The sequence below is a fragment of the Equus asinus genome, chromosome 14, assembly GCF_041296235.1.
Source record: "Equus asinus isolate D_3611 breed Donkey chromosome 14, EquAss-T2T_v2, whole genome shotgun sequence".
NCBI classification, from domain to species: domain Eukaryota; kingdom Metazoa; phylum Chordata; class Mammalia; order Perissodactyla; family Equidae; genus Equus; species Equus asinus.
The window spans coordinates 10,555,142-10,574,491 of record NC_091803.1 but is presented as its reverse complement, the minus strand read 5'-3'; the positions used below and the strand labels follow the sequence as shown (position 1 = coordinate 10,574,491).

Genomic DNA, 19,350 nt, shown 5'->3' with positions numbered 1-19,350 from the left:
CTCCTGGCCTCTGGTGACTCCACTGCTTGGGTTGGAACCTTCCTCATGAGGAGTCTCCCTCTCCAGAGTGTGGTCCATGGTTCTGAGCAGCAGTGTGTCCTGGGCACTGGACCAGCTTGGGCACCTGGATTATGGGGCAGTCAGTAGAGCTAAGGTGGCCGAGAAACTGAAACGTTCCAAAATGTTCCCTAATGTCTCAAATATTTTCTGCAGGAATGAAGACACTAAAGACCAATTTTCTCTCTGTCTGTCTGCAGTTGGGGGAAAGAGGCACATGTACATCCTGGACTTGCCAGTAAAGGACCACCACATCTTCTACTGCGAGGGCCAGCTCGGAGGGAAAGCAATCCGCATAGGAAAACTCGTGGGTAAGAGGCTGCTGCCCCAGGTCCTCAGAGATCCACCTCTCCTGACCCACCCCCACAGGCTCTGCTTCTAGAAGCCAGTGGAACTGGCTTCAATCCTGATTCTGGGGAATATGAACACCTGCTTGTCTTTGGGGGCCGGGCACAATTTGCTGCCCTGGGGTGGCCAGTCGGAACTCCCTCAGTGAGCTGACTTCTCACAAAGGGGATATGGACGCAGCTGCAAAGTCCCATCTCCTGGGGTCTGGGGTGTGAGGCCAGGTCAGCATTGGGGAGTGCACTGTTGCTGACAGAGGTCTTCTTGTGGCAATGACCCTCCAGATTGGGATGAAGCCCAAGAATTCTCTGGCCAGAGAGCATCACAATTCCTCCAGGCCATCAGCTTTCTCCAGGCCATCAGCTTCTTCCAGGTCAGGGGTGTGACCCTGCAGCTTGGCTTTGAGAGTGGGCCTGGGACCCAAGGGGCCCTCGGTGTCTCGGAGTGTCTCCCTGGCTATCCTCCTTCATAGGAACCTGTCACCTGGGTGTGGCCTGTCTCCTCTGGGCCTAATCTGTATACTTTCAGGGGGAACCCTCCATCTCAGCCTCAGCCATTACAGGACAAAGCCCCCCGAGTGCTGGGAGGCGCTGTCTCCTCTTGGGGTCTGCTTCCCGAACCTGGGGCTCACCTGGTCACCTCGCCTACAGGTAGAAATCCTGACATGAGCCTGGAAGCCCTGGAAGAATTTAAGAAATTCGCAGAGCGCAAGGGATTGCCACAGGAGAACATCATCATGCCCGTCCAGACGGGTAAGAGGACAACTCTGCCCAGGTTCCCTGTGTCCACTCTGCATGTCCCTCTGTCCCCTATGTCCCTCCCTATGTCCCCAACAGGTTCCTCGTGTCCCACTGTGCCCTTCAAGTCCCTCTGTGTCCCCCATGACCTTCCTCTCCCCTTCCCCTGCCCCCCCCATGGGGGATACATCAGCGCTGTGTTGTGTCACAGGGGCACAAGGGCCCCACTCCGGGTCTCTGCTATTGGTGTCAGAGCTGCGGCTTGATGGGGTCTGGGCCCTTGGCCAGGGTCTCTTCTCATTGCTGAATTCTCCTTGGTTTCTACAGAAAGCTGCATTCCTGAAAGTGACTAGGGTAAGTGACCCTTGAAGCAAACAAGAGTCCTGGGTTCAAAGGAATGTCAGGAGTCACCAAGGCACCCCCAAGGTGGAGACAAGAGGGACTTCATGTGAGCCAGGCAGAGCCTTGTCTGCTCTGAAATCCCTTCTGGGATTTGATCCTTACTTGGGATGTCTGTCCCCGAACATCATTCCTGGGACATTTAGGGACTCCTTTTTTTCTCTGTCTCTGTAACTTGGGACCAATGGGCCAGGGTCTGTCCTCCACCACACCCATGCACCTGGTGGAAGTGGGAACCTGCCCTCCATGCAGCAGCCCTGAGAGCATTACATGTGCCCCCAACACTGCCAACCCTGAGAACCCCACACCTGCCCCCCCTCCCCTCCCCTGTCCTGGACTCACTGACCCTCTCCCTTCTTTCTAGGGCAGGGGGCACCAGGACCCCACAGCAGCCCCAGGGCAACACCACCAGGACCCTCTGTCCTGCAGGACATGGAAGGAGCCCCTGCCTCTAGAGCCTGACCTGCTCTGCCCCTCCAGTTACCTTGACTCCCCTTCCTCCCCCAGCCATGCATCCCCTCTCCTAGTTCCACATAAAGAGCTTCAGCAGTTCCTGGTGACTCTGCCTGTCTGTGGGGTCCCTCGCGTGGGCTGGGAACTGGGAGGAAGTGGGCAAGCCAGAGAAGGCAGGACAGGAGGACCCATCTATGTCTGCATTCTCCTTGAGAGTTAGACCAATCCAATGGGCATTAGGGTCCAGGCCGAGGGATGGGTGCTACAGCTCTGACCAAGGGTCTAATGGGGGACAGGTCTGACATCCAAGAAGCTCAGGTTCTGGGTGGTCACGTGGTTGGGGAGAAGGGATGTGAAGATAACAGGGTCGGATACAGCCCAGAGGTGATGACATGTGTGCAGGTGGGGATCACCTGGCCCCCTGATTCCCAACTGCCTAGATGTGGTGACAGGAGTGCTGGGAGGCTGCCTTTGAGGGTGCAGGCAGGAGACCAGACTTCCACAGGCCATCAGGATGGGGACAGCAGGACCCTGGAATCCCAGCCTGGGTGGGACTCTGCTCCTGCCCCTTCCCCCTAGGCCTGGCTGGACACATGCACTGCCCCTGGGGAGGGAGCCACTTCAAGAGGGACCTTGTTCACAATTGTAATGTCATCACTATGGTTTCCCAAATCACCCTGGGGCTTTGCAGTGACAGCCAGCCAACTGAGGTCAGGGTCTCCTTGCTTGTGGTGGGAGAGGTGAATGCAGCCCAGCTTCCCTAGAGACAGGGGGGTGCCTGGAGCTCCCTTCATGCAGGGTCAGTGCACCTTCCCAAGTCACAGGCCCAAGGTCCCCGGTGGGATGGCCAGCATCCCTGGGCCTCTCCTGAACACAGCAGACCCCAGATGCAGACTTCTGGCACCCTGGTACTTGTACGTTCCTTCCTTGACAACGAAATACTAGGTAGGGAGTCCCTGCATGGTGCAAGCCCCCCACAGGTTGAGGTGGTGCCCAGGGTCCAGGCAATCACAGGTTACAACTGCCTTGGCTTTGTTTTTTCAACTTCCATAAGGATGACAGTTCTTATACCACTGTCCCCGCAATGGCACGAGGCCATCAAGGCAGGAGCCTGGGAGGAGGGAGTCGGTGGAAGCCTCTGTGCCCGCAGGCCCCTGTCCTGGGATTCCAGGACCCTGTGCCATTTGTCCACCTGGTGCTGACCTTCCCCTAAGCAGCGGTGTCCCTCTGCTGTGGCAGTCCCAGGGGTCTGTGCAGAGAAGGGGCTGTGAGCTGGCCAGGGTCAGGGTGCAGGGTCCTCAAGGGTCGAGGGGTTAAGACTTGGGGTAGGGATGCTAAGATCTGACAGGTGACAATCCTCAGCAGAACTTCCCTAGGGCACGTCCCTCCAGCTGGAGAACAAGTGGGCAGAGCTGAAGAATCCCTGTGCCCAACCCATGGGCTCATACAGAGGCGATTTTCAGGGTCTGTCTTCCTAATTGGGGGGCAACAGAATTCCTACGTGGAGTCTTTTCTTTGGTCTGGGAATCCAAGTCCAGTACCTGCCCCAGCACTGTCTGCACCACAACAGCCTTGGCCCTGCCTGCAGGCCGTCCAGGTGCCCGGTCTGTGCTGGGCAGTGGTTTTCAGTGGATTCCTGGACCCTGGAGGGCCTGGTGTCCGGGGAGGGCCTTCATGGGCAAGATGGGGCAGAACAAGTGGAATCTTAACCGAATCCTGCAAACCACACTTCCCATGGGACAGGACCCTGTATGGACCCCAGGAAGACCACAGACTTTCTCAGAGAGGCAGCTGGCATCCTGGGGACTCAAGTCCCTGCGGTCAAACCACCATGCTTTACTCCCCACGTGGACTTCATTCTGGGTGGAGCCCAAGGAGCATCCCTGATATGAAACCACCCCAAACAGGTCCAGGTCTGAGGTCCTAGCTGTTGTGGCCTCAAAGCAATGGGTGGACAGACAGAAAGAAGAGTAAGAAGCGGACCCCACATAGAGTTCATCGTTCCTACAGACAGGACCCTTCTATTTCTCCCTTTCTCCTCTGGCTTGTTTACCTGATTTCGTGCTCAGTTGGTTCCTCTGAGAATTGGCCACTGAGCTGGGTAAGAGAGCAAGAGGGGCCTCGGGGATGATACCTGAGAAAGACCAGGAGGGAGGAAGCCAAATGAAGCAGGAGACCCTCTAAGGAGCCTAGCTGGCCCAGTGGGGAGTTGGGAGAAATGGCTGCCCATGGAGGAGCCTGCATGGTGGAAAGGCCAGCTCAGCACTCTCCTCCCCAAACGCCCAATGGGCTCGGTCCTGGGGTGCTGCCACTGGTGTCTTTAGCCAACTGTCATCCTTGCAGCTCATTGGTAGGCTCTCTCCTGAAGGGGCTCAGAGCGTCACCCTGCGTGGACACTATAGCCCACCTGTCATGTCCTGAGCTCATGTAAACACCTCTGCTTGCCTTTAGGGAGCAGCTCCTCCAGGTCCTGGGAATCCTCCTTTCAAGAGGACACTCAGAAGAGAGAAGTCAGCGGTCAAACCACAGCCCCTGACCCACTGTAGCTGGTCCTAGGGCCAGACTGACCCACACAGCCACCCTTCAGTAGTTGCTTCTCTATGCCACACACCCTGAGACCCCCTCCATCTCAGTGGGGTCCAGATGGATGACCCAGATGTTCCTGTTTACTTGCTGGTCAGAGGGCAGTGTATGTCTACTCATGCTCACCACACATGGGAGCACCACGTCTGCACACATGAGCACTCGACCCCTGACCTCTAGTTAAGAAGGTGTTGGGAAGAACCATCTAGAGCAGGAATCAGGCTGCTCTCCTCCCGAGGGACCCAGTTCAGGTCAGCCCAGCACTTAAAAGGCCCTGCTATGCAACTCAGCAGAAGGAAATGACTCCCCATTGTGGAGGAGCTGCCTCTGTGGGGGCTCACTGACCTCAACTCACCCCTTCCAGGGTCAGCCTTGAGGGGACCCAGGCCACAGGTGGGGATTGCCTAGGCCACTTGGCCAGCTACCATCACTGACCACTGCACTTTCGCTCCACATCAAGTTCAGAAACTCCACACCACTCCTCCCATCTCCTTCTGAGAGGCACAGTCCCAGCCTACCCCTTCACTAATTCCAGAATATTTTCATCACCCCATAAAGATTCCTCAGGCTTTAGCAGTCACTTCTCATTCCTTCCCCTTCCATGACCCCTGGCAATCACTAATCTACTTCCTCTCTCCCTGGATTTGCCGACTCTGAACATTCTTATAAATGGAATCCTGCAATATGTGGCCTTTGGTGTCTGCCTTCTTCCACCCAGCATCACGTTTCCACAGTCCATCCATGCTGCAGCTGTGTCAGAACTTCATTTGCTTTATGAGTGAATGCTATCCCATTGCTTGGATAGATCGCATTTGGTCATCCATTCTTCAGCTGGTGGACATCAGGGTTGTTTCCACCCTTTGACTACTGTGAATAGTCAAACCTGAGCTTTGTCGTGACCACCAGCAGTGGTGATGAACGTCCAGCAGAGGAGCAGCATGGCCAGGGCTGGAGGGTTCTGGGACCTGGTAAAGGTGGAATCACCCATCCTTTGGAGCAGGAACTGGGTACCTACCCGCACTTGGTTAGGGTCTCAGTCCTGTTATTCTGAGCCCCACATGGACCTGGGCCAGAGTTTTCTCTTGTGTCCTTGGTGACATCTCCCAGGCACAGCAGAGCATCTTCCTGCCCTCTAGTGGAGGGGGGACCTCAGTGAGGCCTTGGACAGATTTCCATTCACCATAGGTCCCTCCACCCTTTTCAGCAAGAACTGGACCGGGTAGCAGTGGGAATGTTGTGGAGCCTCCCCTTACCATACCCAGGCACACACACACACTCTCACACTTGCTGCACAATGTAAACACAGAGAGACACATACGCAATTGTGCACATGCACACACTCAGACAGATACACAGAGACTATTATGCACACAGAGAGACATATACACACATGTGCATGTGCACACGTGTGTACGTCTCCATACGGATATACAGGTGCACAAATGAACATGTAAATTTGTGTACAAATGCATACACGACTGCACACATAGACATATGCAGATACACATACATGTGCGCACACACTTAAGCACACATGCACAGGGGCAAAACAATGCCATTTGCACTTGGTGGAAAGTTCTGGGAGCAAAATGGAGGAGGAACGAGGGACAGGGAAAGCAGAGGCCACTCACGATATTTCAGTCAGAGATCTCATCCCAATACTTCCAAGTCTCGAGGTAGGAAAGGGGCAGCAGCAGCAGAGGGAGGAGGTGGACTGCCGGCATGCATCTGAGCAAGCCCCCAGGTGGTGTGGGGAACAGAAGTGAAGGGTACAGAGGGTCAGCGAGGTCTCCCAGGGTCTCAGTGGAAGCAGTGATGAGAATACAGAACACAGGAGCCAGGGTACATTTGAGAGGAAGGAGATCAATTCCGCCTGCAGGGAGAAAGGCAACTGCAATGGGAGCCGTGGGCATCCTTGTGGGGATGTTTGGAGCTGGCTGGATGATTTGCTTGGAGTTCAGGAGGTCTGGCGGGAAAGGGGAGGTGAGGGGACGTCAGCTCCAAGGTGGGATCTGTAGCCTGGACTGGACCAACTCTTCCAGGGATGCTCGAGGGACAGGGCTTGTCGAGGATCCCTGGGGCTCGTACAATAAAGGCCAAGGGGAGGTGGAGGATACACACAAGGAAGCCATTGTTTTATCTTGCTAACTCTCAATGCAGATGTTTACTACTTCCCATTCTGATGACATTCTCCCTTCCAGATATATTTTTTCAGAAGGAATCAAACCCAAGAGTAATGATGGCTAATTAGAAAAATTTAAGAACATCCATTCACAGGAGCCAAACAATATAATCAGCAGCTACATGGCAAACTTGAAGAGCCTTTATGAAGGTGAGGGAGCGGCAGGATCCTGTCTGCAGGTCAGCCTAAGCCAGAGGATAAAAGGGCAGCTGGCAGGCCAGGTGAGCAGGGAACAGATATAGGGGCTCCCACTGGGCCATGCAGCCCTCCCTCCTGAAAGCATGGCTAAGTCTGCTCTCTGTGCTATGAGAAGAGGGGACCCAGTTTATTCCCACCCACACTGAAAAGGTGAGGTGAGAATATCAGTAGGGGTGAGCAGTTGTCCTGTACAGGTCCCAGGTCAGCCACCTTCACTGGCTTAGAGTCTCAATTCTGTTATTCTGAGCATCAGGTGAGCTTGGGCCAGAGTCTCCTCTCGTGTCTTTGGTGATGTCTCCCGGGGAGAGCGGAGCATCTTCCTGACCACTGCGTGAGTGGGGAGTTCAGAGAGGCCTTGGACAGATTTTCGTCCACCATAGGTCCCTGCCAACCCCTTACTCCTGGTGAAATTATGGGCAAGTCAGGTAGCCTTTCTAAGGTGGAGTTTCTTCAGCAAAGTCATGGTTTGGAAGGAACTTTGCATATTTTAAGTCTACCTATTAATGTGAAGAATGTTGTCCCTATTATGTGTTTATATTTTGCAAGGTACTACACTGCGGTCAATATTAAAAGTCAAACACATTATTATCAAACATGTTATAAATTTCCAAAATCCATAGTGCTGTTGAAACAATATTTGAGGTCTGCAAATATCTAGATGACACCAAGTTCCCAGTCCCTACACGGGGACCATCACATCCTCACCTCCCCTGTGCCTCTTCTTGGTATTTTTGTGACCTGGACCGCCCTGACACTCAGCCCTGCACTCCAGGCCTCCATAACACCTGACCTCCCACTAAAGAGTCCAGCGTTTCTTCCCCCTCTCTGCCCATTTGTCTCCCCATGTCCACCTTTCCTCTCTGGGTGATTGTCAGCTTTCCAGCCTAACTCTTGTCCACCTGGGCCTGAGGAGACAAGTGGTCCCCTCTCTTTGCCTTTTCTCTGGTATATGCCCATGTCTGGATCTTCCCTCTCCCTCACCCATGAAAGGATTGTTTCATTCAGTCCTGAGATTTAACCTCAGCCTCTCAAGGAACGTGAGCCGCAGAAGACACAGGGATGAGGCAGGAGCTAGTGCTGGGAAACCAGATCCTGGTGGGTGGCCATGTCCAAGATCTTGGGAATAGCATGAATATGTGTGCTCATCATCGGAACAAAACTGCACTTGATTTCAGGGGACAGAGCTTGACAATGGTAATGGTTTAGAGGATCTGGAGCCCTCAATAGCGTCAGGGCAGAGGAAGGGCCAGCAACACAGTCATAATAATTTTTATCCTATGTTCCCAAATTACCTAGTAAATGGATAGATAGATGGTGAATAAATGGATAGTGGGTGGGTGGGTGGATGAATGGATAGTGGATGGTTGATGGAAGGACTGAAGGATGGTGGGTGGATAGTAGGTGGATGGATTGATAGTAGGTAGTGAATGGATGGTGAAAGGATGGAAGGATGGTGGACGGATGGTGGGTGAATGGATGGATGGTGGTTAGGTGGGTGATGGATGGATAGTGGATAGATGAGTAGATGGATAGACAGATCAATGTATGGAAGGATGGACAGATGTTGCATGGATGGGGGATAAATGACAGGATTTTGAATGGATAGTGGGAGGAGGGATGGATGATGGCTGCCTGGCTGGATAGTGTATAGATGAGCAGATGACTGGATGGATGGATAGATGAGGGATGCATGGTGGATAGATAGGTGGGTGGATGGATGGATGAATGGATGAATGGCTAGATGGATGGAAGGATGATGGATGGATGGATGGTGAATGAATGGATGAACAGATGAGGGATAGATGAATGGATGAATAAATGGTGGATGGATGGCTTGTGGATGTGTGCACGATGGATGGTGGATAGATGGATGGATGGATGGATGGCTAGATGGATGGATGAATGAATACCTATGAGGCAACCATTGCCAAGGCACACTTGGACACTTCTAAGGTAAGTGAGTCTAATCCAATTGAGCATCACTGTGAGCTCTATGCACATCTGCTCCATCTACTGCTCTTCCTTTCTCGTCCCTTCCTTATTCTGGATTGGGGAGATGTCCAATTCTGACAAGGTTGTGGCCCTTTCACAGTTCTCCTCTCAATGAGCTCATCAACAGCCCCTCCCCTTCAGGATATTAGGGTCTTCACAGTTTCTGTGGAAATCTCATCGGACATTTCCCACCAGTGTCAGCTTCCTCAGCTGACGCGATGGGACGGCAGACTCAAGTGGAGGGACAACTTGCTGTTTGCCTCTCGTATCTCCATCAACCATATGATCTCTTTCCTTGTTTCACCTGACTTCACAGCCCATTTTCCTGAGCTATGGACATCTGCTCTGATATTAGTCATTTTAAAGACATCTGGGCTCAGTCCCTTCAATCTTGTTACATTTTTCTCCATAAAGCCCTTATTACCGACATCTTTTTTCCCAAGCTTTCAGGAAAATGGTATACAAAGTGCTGAGCAGGAACCATTGATATCACCAGAGTAAAGTGATGCCATCCCTGCCACCCTTCGGCTTCAGAATGAACTTCAAGGTTTTTGGAATTCAGAACGCACAACATGGGGGTGTCCCTCCCTCTCGTCCCACCCCTGAGCTCCCCAATACCAATCCTGGGGTACTGGAAACAGGCCTCATCTCCTACCTGCACATTGGAGCCAGGCAGTGGCCTGCCATATAGGTCCTATGTCTTCTAATTATTAATGTGCTGGTGTTTCTAGGACACTTCACACGATAAAGATGGTGGTGGTGTTAATGAAAATAAGGGAGACTCACCACCATGTACTAAGAACTAATTACAGTGTGGTTCCCTGGATAATGCTTTACTTGCCTTCTCTCATTTACAACCTGCAAAAGCCCAGGGCTGTGGGTATTTGAGGAAGTGGAGGCTTCACAGTTCTCACGTGAGCTGGAAGGTGAATAGACTGATAGGCACTGGGGATCTCTGAGCCCAGAGTGCGAGCTCTGGACTGGCTTCTGCTGAGACAAAGAACAGAGGCCTCTTGTCTACAAGACAGGTGGGCAAATGGGCCAGGGGCAGCCATTGTCATCCTCTTGTACCCAGTGGGGCCCCTGGTGGACTCACCTGGCAGCTCAACTCTGTAAGCGAGATGGCCAAGGAAGAGGTTTGGGGTATTCTCCATAGCACACCAACAGCCTCTCTAGGATCCTGTTGGGAACTGTCAGCAAGACAAGAATTATGTGTCCTTAGACTAGGCCTTATGGGTGAATTGTGAAAGTCACTTAGTGAGAGGCAAAATGCTCTGTTCCTCAGGGGGAAGTGGGGCTAGTCAGGGCATTGACTGTTCCGTTAGCTCATTCCATTCAGCCTACCACATGTGCTGGGTGTTGTTTACACCATTCTGGGCACTGGAGACAAGGTAAATAAGATGAGGTCCCCACTCAAACTTTCAAAGTCTTCTTGAGTGGCAGATGGGCAAGCTTTACCCAAGAGGAATGCCAGTCCTGAAGCCTGCAACCCACAGCCTCAGTGTGCTTGAGATGGGAGGACTTCACCCAGGAGTGATCTCCTGGCTGATGTTGGGGGAGGAGGAGTTTGCAAGATTCACTGGACAGTCTCCTGACCATCCATGCTATGCGGCCACATCAGCACTGCCTGGGGACATTTGTGAGGGAGGTCACGGAGGTTCACATGCTTCAGGAGATCATGGCAGTAGAGTGTGATGAGAGGTGATGACAGGGGCTATGGGATTGAAACTATCCTTTCATTTTTTTTCAGCAAAGATGCTGCAGAACCCCAGTTCAGTGTCCTTGGTGTATTGGGGTGGGACTGACAAGGCAGGGGCTGGGCTTAATGGATAAAATGGTGGCACAACCCTGGGTTGGAAGAGGCAGGATGGGTATTGAGAGAATGAGGAGCGTGCCCTTTGGTTGACAAGTCAGTATTCACCCCCTGGAAACCTTGGGATGCTTCCAATGCCAGAACAGGTCTCGAAGGCAGCTCCTGTTTTCTAGGAAGGCAAGTGGATGCAAACTGTTTATAATGCCCTTTGTGGAATCATTGCCTCAAAATTCAAAATCTGGTAGTGGCCACTGGCTCAGCTGCATGGATGGCCTTGGTTTCCAGGGGGCAGCACTTTTGCTGGAATGTGCCAGGTGACCACCCAGTCTGTGAATCTGGGTGAACCACCATGTGACAGACTCAGCTCCTACTGTACTGTGGAAACCTCAGATCTCTACTTGGGGAGACAGTTTTTCCTCCACTGCTCAGAGCTGTCAATCATCCTGGCTCCTCCCCACCCATAGCTCATGTTCTTTCCACACCCCATCCAAGGACCAACTTTCTCCAGTTTTCCACAGCCCGGGCACGCCCTTCCGTGATCACCCCTCCACCTGTGAACCTGTCTCGCTGCAGCTGGCCTTGTGCCCAGGGACAGGACAATTGTGCTTCCCCAGCCTCACAGGATCCCCACCCTCAGCGGACACAAAAGTTGCTGGTACAGAGCCTGTCACCTCCTCTTATTTCATTCAGAGACCAGGTCAGGAAGTCTCAAGTTCAGGTCACCTGCTCCTAAGCTCCTGCAGCAGTTGAGAGAACTCGTGAAAACAAGCCTCCGGCAGCCTTGGCTGATGACAGCGATCCTGAGGCCAGCAAAGAGACGCAGGTTGGACAGCCTCCCTGCCGGCCACCAGCCGTCTCCACTCTGCACTGCTGGGGATCTGGGCCTGCATCCCTCCTGGCCACGCAACTCCCTGCATCGGGGTTTCCCCCACGTCTGCTCTTCCTCCTTCAGGCATTAGGACCTTCCCCAACCCCACAGACCACAAGGAGTCCAACATAGCTCTAACCCATGTCACCTCCAGGGTGGCAACCCACCATCAACGTCTGGTTCATCCTGGAGAGAGACCATGGTATCGAGTGCTTCAGGGACAAGATGAATAATCAGGGCATGAAGATGATGAAGCTCTTGAGTGGGGCTCTCCACAGAGCAGGAAGCACCTTAGGGACAGTGGCATGGCCACAGAGAAGGGGCTGCCCACGAGGGCTGACACCTCTGGCAGCTGTGCTCAGCCATTGGGCCAAACTGCACCCTATGCGCTGATCAGGGTCCCTGTGTGTGTGTGTGTTCATGTGTGTGTGTGTTCGGGTGTCTGTATAAGTCTTCACTGTCTGTCTCTTCACCATCACTGCGACTCGACCCTTCTTGGTCACTCTGCCATCCACCCAGATGATCCTTCTGACATCCTGGACCCTCAGGGCCCTGTCCTCCCTCCTTCACTCAACCCCTGCCACCCACTACCCTGGCCTCACTCCACACATATAAACCTCTCCAGCATGACTGATAACCCATTTCAGGCCAACCCTTCCAGTCAGCACCCAGTGGTGTCTTTGCAGCCCAGTCACTGTGGGCTCCCTCTCCTCACTCATCCTCAGCCACTGGGTCTCCCCATCTGCAAACTTGGCTCCATGTTCACTCTCCTTCCCCTGCATCACGTCCTTTCTTCCTCTGCAGACACTGAGCTCCGGGACAGCCCCACGCTCCTGTCCTGTAGCTCTGACCGACCCCTTCCATGGTCCTGGCCAGGTGAAATCCACCCTGGGAACCCAACTCTCTGCCTCCTGTGCATCTTCCCCCAGCCAGGAAAGGGGCAGAGGCTGGTGCAGTGAGGGCTGGTCCCACCTTCACATCACAACCACAGACTACAAGGGCCTCAGTGCTGCCCACACCTCTCCCAGTGTCCCCAGAGGACCTCATTTCTCCCTGTTCTACATACATTTCACGCATTCCTTCTCTCCTCACCATACACCCTGCCTCCCTGTGCAGGACAAATCTTCACCCCACACAAGGCTCAGTGCCTGGATTGTGTGCACTATATGTGTACACAGCTTGGTGGGGCAGGATGTGGGTGTGACATACACATTGCCAGCTAGGAGGGGCCTGAGGTACAGCTTCTGAGACCCAGATTCCCTCAAGTAGAGGCCAAGCCCAGGAGGCTGGGAGAGACTGACATCCTAAGGGAGACAGAGTCCACACCAGGGGACTCTCCCTTCTCCAGGATGTGCATCTTGGGAAGGGGAATTCGTGCTCTAATGGTCCAGGCTGGGAAGACGGGGTTCCACTCAGGAGGGGCTAGGGGCTGATTCAGGGTGAGAGGGAGGAGAGTGGAGGCCCTTGGAGTCTGGGCACTGGCAGTCTGAGCCCCCTTCTCTTGATGCCCCCCCCAGGAAGCCATCGAATGTGGGGATGTCCCTTAAGGATGGGCTGTGGCAGAGTGGACAGAGCATGCCTGAGCGCAGGGGACTCGATCCTATCCCATCCACAGGGTGTGATTCTCTGCTCTCCAGGACACAGGGGGCTGCCTTTCATGTGGAGTCTTCAGATAAATGAACCACCTCAGGGTCCTCAGCCACGCAAGCAGCTCCTTGGCTCAGGCTACTTCTGTCCAAAATGGAAAAACGCACAATGAAGAATATGGAAACGACCTATAATCCCACCACCGATATCCAGCTCCCTTCACGCCCAGACCTGGTCCTTTGTGTTTGAATGGGGATCAAACCGGGAAATTTGTTTTTAAATTTTCGTGGCATTTCTATTGCCCCCCTGACTCTTCAATGTCCGAGCTGAAAGGACTAACCAATTAGAGATGACCTGGTTTAGTTCCCTTCCTGTGTTTACAGATGGGCAGGAACTGAGACAGGGAAGGATGGAGGGGGCCCCAGGCCTTGGACCCTTCCTCCCACACCTCAGCATCAGCTCTGCTCTGTCCCCTCAGGAGACTGTGTCTTAACTGGATCCCCCTCCTGCTCCACCCTCTGCCACAGGACACCATCCACCAGCTCCCTCACCTAAAGAGATAAGAACAGCAAGAACAACTATAAAAGCCGTCATTCAAGGAGTTCTTGCCCTGTGCCAGCAAGGAGATAATTATCTCACTAAGTAAGAGGAACCAAAATTAACTCATTTTACAGATGAAGAAACCAAAGCCCACACAGTTAATCAATTGGCCAGGGTCTCTCTGACATAAGAAGAGGTTAAATCCAGGATATGAACCCACATCCATAATTCTGGAGTCTTGCACTAATAACTATGCCTTGGAACTAATCAGTAAAAAAGTCTATAATCATGTGATTGGATTTGCAATTTGGAGCATAGCATCCATACCAGAAAGTATGGAAATCCTACTTGCATAGCTCCATGAATTATCCAAGGGAACACACCCGGCAACCATACTCACAAGAAACAGAAGGTGACTAAGCCTCCAGTGGCCCCCTGATACACCGATCCCAGGTCACTGCCCTCACTCGCCCAAGGGGAACCAATATTCTAACTTATGAATTTGCTTTCCTTGTCTTGGAACTGTGTTTAAACAAAATCATGCAGAGTTTCTTCTTCTATGTCTGACTTCTTTCATTATGCTTGTAAGATTCATAAATTTTCTTGAATGTGGCTGTGGTTGATTTTTATTTCTGTATACAATTCCATTTTAAAACATATAACCCATTTTATTTATCCATGCCACTGCTGATGAACATTGGGTTGTTTCCAATTTGAGGAGGTGGAAAAAACCAAAGTAGTATCTTTAAAAGTACACATTTTTGTAAGAAAGTGATTTATATATACTTTGTAAGTATGGTCATGCATCGCGTAACGACGGGGATACATTCTGAGAAATGTGTCGTAAGGCGATTTTGTCGTTGTGCAAACATCATAGAGTGCACTTACACAAACCTAGATGGAATAGCCCGCCGCACACCTCAGCTATACGGCGCCAGCATCAGATACACGGTGGATCATTGACCGAAACGATGTTATGCGGCACATGACTGTACTGAAAAATTTAGGGAAGAACATACGCTAAACTATTAGTAAGAGTTATCTTTGGGTGAGAGGACTTTTTGTGCTGTCAGCATTTTCTCATTGTCTTCACTGAGTATGTATTGCTTAAATAATAACAATTTAAGTGAAATCCTACTGTGTCCCAGGTGCCCCACCAAGCGCAGGGCAGTTAGGAAGACTAGGACCCGACCAGGACCAAAATGCAGGACTTGATAGTGAGACTGGCATCCAGACCAACTCGTGTTAGGATCAGGGTGACCCGGGGCAGGTGACTTACCTTTCCCTACCTCAGTTTCCTCCTGTGCAAAATGGGGATAAGAACAGTCTCGCTCCTGTTATTATGGAAAGATGTCTATGATTTATTGAGTAAAATAAAATTTAATGGGTGTAGAGTTTCACATCTAGAAGACGAAAAAGTTCTGGAGATCTATTTCACAACAATGTGAATATACTTTACTGAACTTCAAAATGCTTAAGACGGTACCTTTTATAACATGGGTTTTTTTTAACACAATAAAAGAGAAACAAATTAAACTACTTTAAAAAAGCATCCTCTCTCTCATGGGGTGGTCATGAGGACTGTTTTTGGGGAGATAACGCATATAAAAGTTCCTGGCAGGCATGATGAGCATGCTTGTTATGCTCCTCTACTCCGTGCCAGGTAACTCTGCACCAGGAGTGCTGGTGTCAGAGCTTTGCAACGAGGCAGTAATGTTATCACTACAATTTTAGCCAAAGTTCTGTTCACGAAAACACTTTTCCAAAGGTAGTTGTTAACCTCAGGGGGCAAAAAAACATTCTTCGCTAGGAACATAGGGTGGCCGTGATGTCACTGAATAAACCACTGTGTCTGCGAGCAGCCCCTCTCTGCACAGACACGGCACAACCGAGGCAGAGGGTCAGAAGCATCCCTAAGCAAGATGATGGAGAAGGGTTGCCTTCCATCCCTCACACTGCCTTCAAATAGCCTAGGTTGAAGGGATTTTTCTTATCCCCTTATTTTTAAAAAATACACAGCCCAGGGCAATTCTCATGCCTCGGCTGCCCCATGAGGAGAGGGGAGGCTGAGTCACTGGGTCTCTGAAGCTGCGGGCTCACAGCAGGGCTTGGAAAATCAGTATCTGTCTCTGAAGTGATCCGAACTGCTGAGACCTTTACCCCAAACAGCAGTAGGCAGACATTAGCAACAGTCTTTCACAGCCTTCGAAGATGTGGGTTTCCTTCCCAAACAGCCTCGAAAGGCAGCAATGGGAGCTATCCTCTAAGATGCAGACATCCGGAATTCGGCTGCAGAAGTGCTTTCCAGAGAATCCCAGCTTTGTCTGCAGACAGGCACAAGAGACAGCTGGACTCTGGGTGACTGTGGATGGACCTATACCTGAGCATCTCCTCTCTCAGAGAAGAGCACAGCACTGTGGCTAACAGAACACCCTAAATGCTTATCTTCGAATCTAGGTCCCGTCACTAATGACCTGTGAACCTTTGGGTATCATTCTTCCCCACTCTGTGCCTCAGTTTCCACATAACATACAGCACCTCTTACTCAACAGGGCTTGCCCTGAGGATTAGCTCAGACAAAGGAGGGGCAGGGATGCATCGGGGTTTTCTTTTAGTCACATAAGCACTCAAAGGAAGTTAGCTACTCTTCCTAAGAATGCCTAACATGCAAAAGCACAATTACTGGAAAGTGAAAATCACAAAAATTAACTTCCTGCATAATCTACTGGTTTTTAAATTTTGCCTTTTCCTGAAATAAAAGAGAATTTTGAGGAAGTCTTCAGACTCATTAAATCAGTCACAAGAAATCTGGATGAGAACTCTCTGAAAACCAGTGTTCAAATACATGGGCCCAACAGAGACTGGAGGACCAGCAATAAGTGGTATTGTGTTACTCCTCCTCATTCCTCCAGCTCCTTCACCTCCACCCGGCAAACCCTTAAAGGGAAAGGTCTGTGGTCTTCTTCTCAGGGGAATGAGGAAAGAGCCAGACTCCTCCTCCACAGCCAGGACAGGGGCGGGACCAGGGGGATCCTGTCAGGGAAAGCTGGAGACTGGAGCCATAGAAAGTTCAAGAACCATACCAAAAGTGGCCTGGACCTGACAACTGACCCTGGGGCTTCACAAGCCCAAGGTCCACGAGTTCCCAAGGCTTCCCTAGAGAGAGCACCTTCAAGAGACACCTTTAACACAATACACATGCACACACACAAACACACACACAGAGGAAGACAACGTCATTGTGTGCTAATGAGAAACCCAAAAAGTACACGAAGTATTTTTAAACACAACATATTCTTAAACAAAACATCAAGACACTAGATTTAATAAAGGAATTTTTTTCTCCCAAAATGTGGATTTCCATAAAAACTCTTACAAAAGCATAAAAGATTGAATCACACTTAAATCTATATCGTAGGCCTTACCACAAATGAAAGGAGGAAAATGACACAGAAGCAGGATGTTCTAGAAATTTCGGGCAATCTAGTTGTTGTATTAAGACTGATCAAACACCAAATCATTTCTCCCTCTCCACTTGAAGTGAATCTGGGCAGGAAGATGAACGTACGAAACCATTTCACTTGCTATTTGAGGAATTCTCTTGTAAAATGTACAATCCCTTTACATTTTCCCAGGCAGCTGCTAGGGGTTGCTAAGGAAGTGACGGAAATAGAAAATATTCTAAGTAAATAATTAGTGATTTCTGAGGGGCAGGTTCTTTAGATATTTTTCTCAGAATTGAACAGCTCTTAGGCACAGAGACTAGACAAGTTTCCTTTCTTGCTTTCCCTCTCTCTCTCTCCCCTTTCCTTCCTTCCTTTCTTTCTGTGTTAAAGAAGAGATGCAGAGTCTCCAAGCAGTGAGCTGGCAGAGGGAGATCTGGAGCCATTCTACTTGTGCCCACCTCAGGAGAGCCACAGAAGAGGATCCGGGTCCCCCATCTCCACGCAAGCCAGCAGAACTCTCGGGATGTCTGTTTTATTCATTGGTACTTCGGTGAAAGATGACGTTTGAACAGTAGAGTCTCAAAACAGACATCTGTTGTTTTGGCACCAGCGTGCATTTCCCTTCTTTGATAACCGTCTGCTGGCTTTGCTTTGGGAAAATGCCCGCATTTCATCCTCTGTGCCCACAGGGGAACTGCCTCCCACCTCTGCTCCAGGGAGGCAGTGCCTCAAACCCCACACCCCCTCTGGCACCAAGGACTGCTTGCTGGATGTGCACGTGACCCCTAAGGAAGCAATGAGCTACCCTGAGGTGTTAGCAGAGACTTCTGTGACAAAGATGGTACACTTTTCCTACTCCATTTGGGGCAAGAAAATTGGGCTGGCACCCGCTTATGACCACAAGGGGACAGGTTTTAAGAAAGCAGCCAACCACCTCAGAGGCAGCAGAATCCAGAAGTGGGAGATCCAGTGACACTGTTTAAGCCCTAATGAGGCCACCCCTTCCCAGGACTTCTCAGATACATAAGCCATTAAATTCTTTTTCTTTTTCTTTTCTTTGGTGAGGAAGATTGGCCTTGAGCTAACATCTGTTGCCAATCTCCCTCTTTTTACTGGAGGAAGACTGTCCCTGAGCTAACATCTAAGGAATCTTCCTCTATTTTTTGTATGCAGACGCGGCCACAGCGTGGCTTGATGACCGGTGTGTAGGTCCGCACCTAGGATCCGAACCTACAAACCCCAGGCCACAGAAGTGGAGCACGCCAGCTTAACCACCACGCCACCAGGCCGACCCCTAAATTCTTTTTTGATTCATGCTTATTTCAGATTTCACCTGGAATTTCCGTGTGTTATAACCAGAAGAATCCTACCCAATAGATTTCTGCAGCTAAAGCTAAGTTTCAAAACACTGGGAAAGATTTTCTTTAAAAGTGCTCTAACATATCATGATTTGGGGCAATTTCTTCCTCCTGGAGGATGAGAGGTAAAGGGACTGAAAAGAGACACAAAGCCAGGAAAATCTAGGAGCATCAAGGCCAAGAGTTGAAGGTAAACCAAAACACTAGACTTTCAACCCAGCAATTCATAAGTGAATGAGAACCAGTCAGTACGGACAGAACAAACTCTCTGTTTCACGCTAAATAAGGAAATCAGCGGTTCTGGGTGAGGTCATGCGGTTTGTTGGTTGAACCTGTCATGCGATTCTCAGAATCTAAGTGGGTAGTTTACCTATTTAATATTGGGCATATATGTTATAATAATAATTTCTAATAATAATGTCTTAACATATATTTATGGTAACGTAGTATGTTCATTGTCCATATTCAGACAGTAACAGGAATATTCTCTCTGTATCTGAACACAAATGAAAAACTAGCTAGAAAGTGGGTAGAGAAAAAAAGATACTCAACTATACTTGAGTTTGCTTTAAACATTGCTTTTGGTGTTTGTTTATTATTTACTGAAAGTGAGCCTTTCCTAAAGTGTCTTATTTTCAGGGGCAAATGTGGAGGGTTAACCTAGCTTGGAAGGAGCAAGGAGCCACGCACATCCCACATCTCAGGAAAACGCCTCACTCCGGACTCAGCCTGTATCGCATCACCACCCCCTAGAGGCAGTCTACTTAAATAACAGGAACATCTAAGAGTTAC

The 19,350-nt window shown here is 50.6% G+C and overlaps 2 protein-coding genes and 1 pseudogene across 7 annotated transcripts in view; 1 reads left to right on the top strand and 2 right to left on the bottom strand.

The window, feature by feature from the left end:
* Positions 1–6,061, top strand: part of LOC139040148 (odorant-binding protein 2b-like) — a 69,130-nt gene extending 63,069 nt beyond the window's left edge. Inside the window, exons 4-7 of one of the 6 annotated variants that reach the window (XM_070484272.1) lie at positions 258–368; positions 1,053–1,154; positions 1,467–1,493; positions 4,443–6,044. In XM_070484272.1, the coding sequence (XP_070340373.1) occupies positions 258–368; positions 1,053–1,154; positions 1,467–1,492 (239 nt within the window). In that variant the 3' untranslated portion in view covers position 1,493; positions 4,443–6,044. Of the gene's footprint in view, positions 1–257; positions 369–1,052; positions 1,155–1,466; positions 1,494–1,902; positions 2,947–4,442 lie in introns of those variants that run through there. The other 5 variants (XM_070484271.1, XM_070484270.1, XM_070484273.1 and 2 more) reach the window with 5 other exon arrangements.
* Positions 1–19,350, bottom strand: part of LOC123276624 (olfactory receptor 2AE1-like) — a 78,525-nt gene that overhangs the window by 43,994 nt on the left and 15,181 nt on the right. The window lies entirely within an intron of this gene.
* The window catches only part of LOC123276619 (heparan sulfate glucosamine 3-O-sulfotransferase 4-like), a 29,084-nt pseudogene continuing 16,038 nt past the window's right edge, over positions 6,305–19,350 (bottom strand).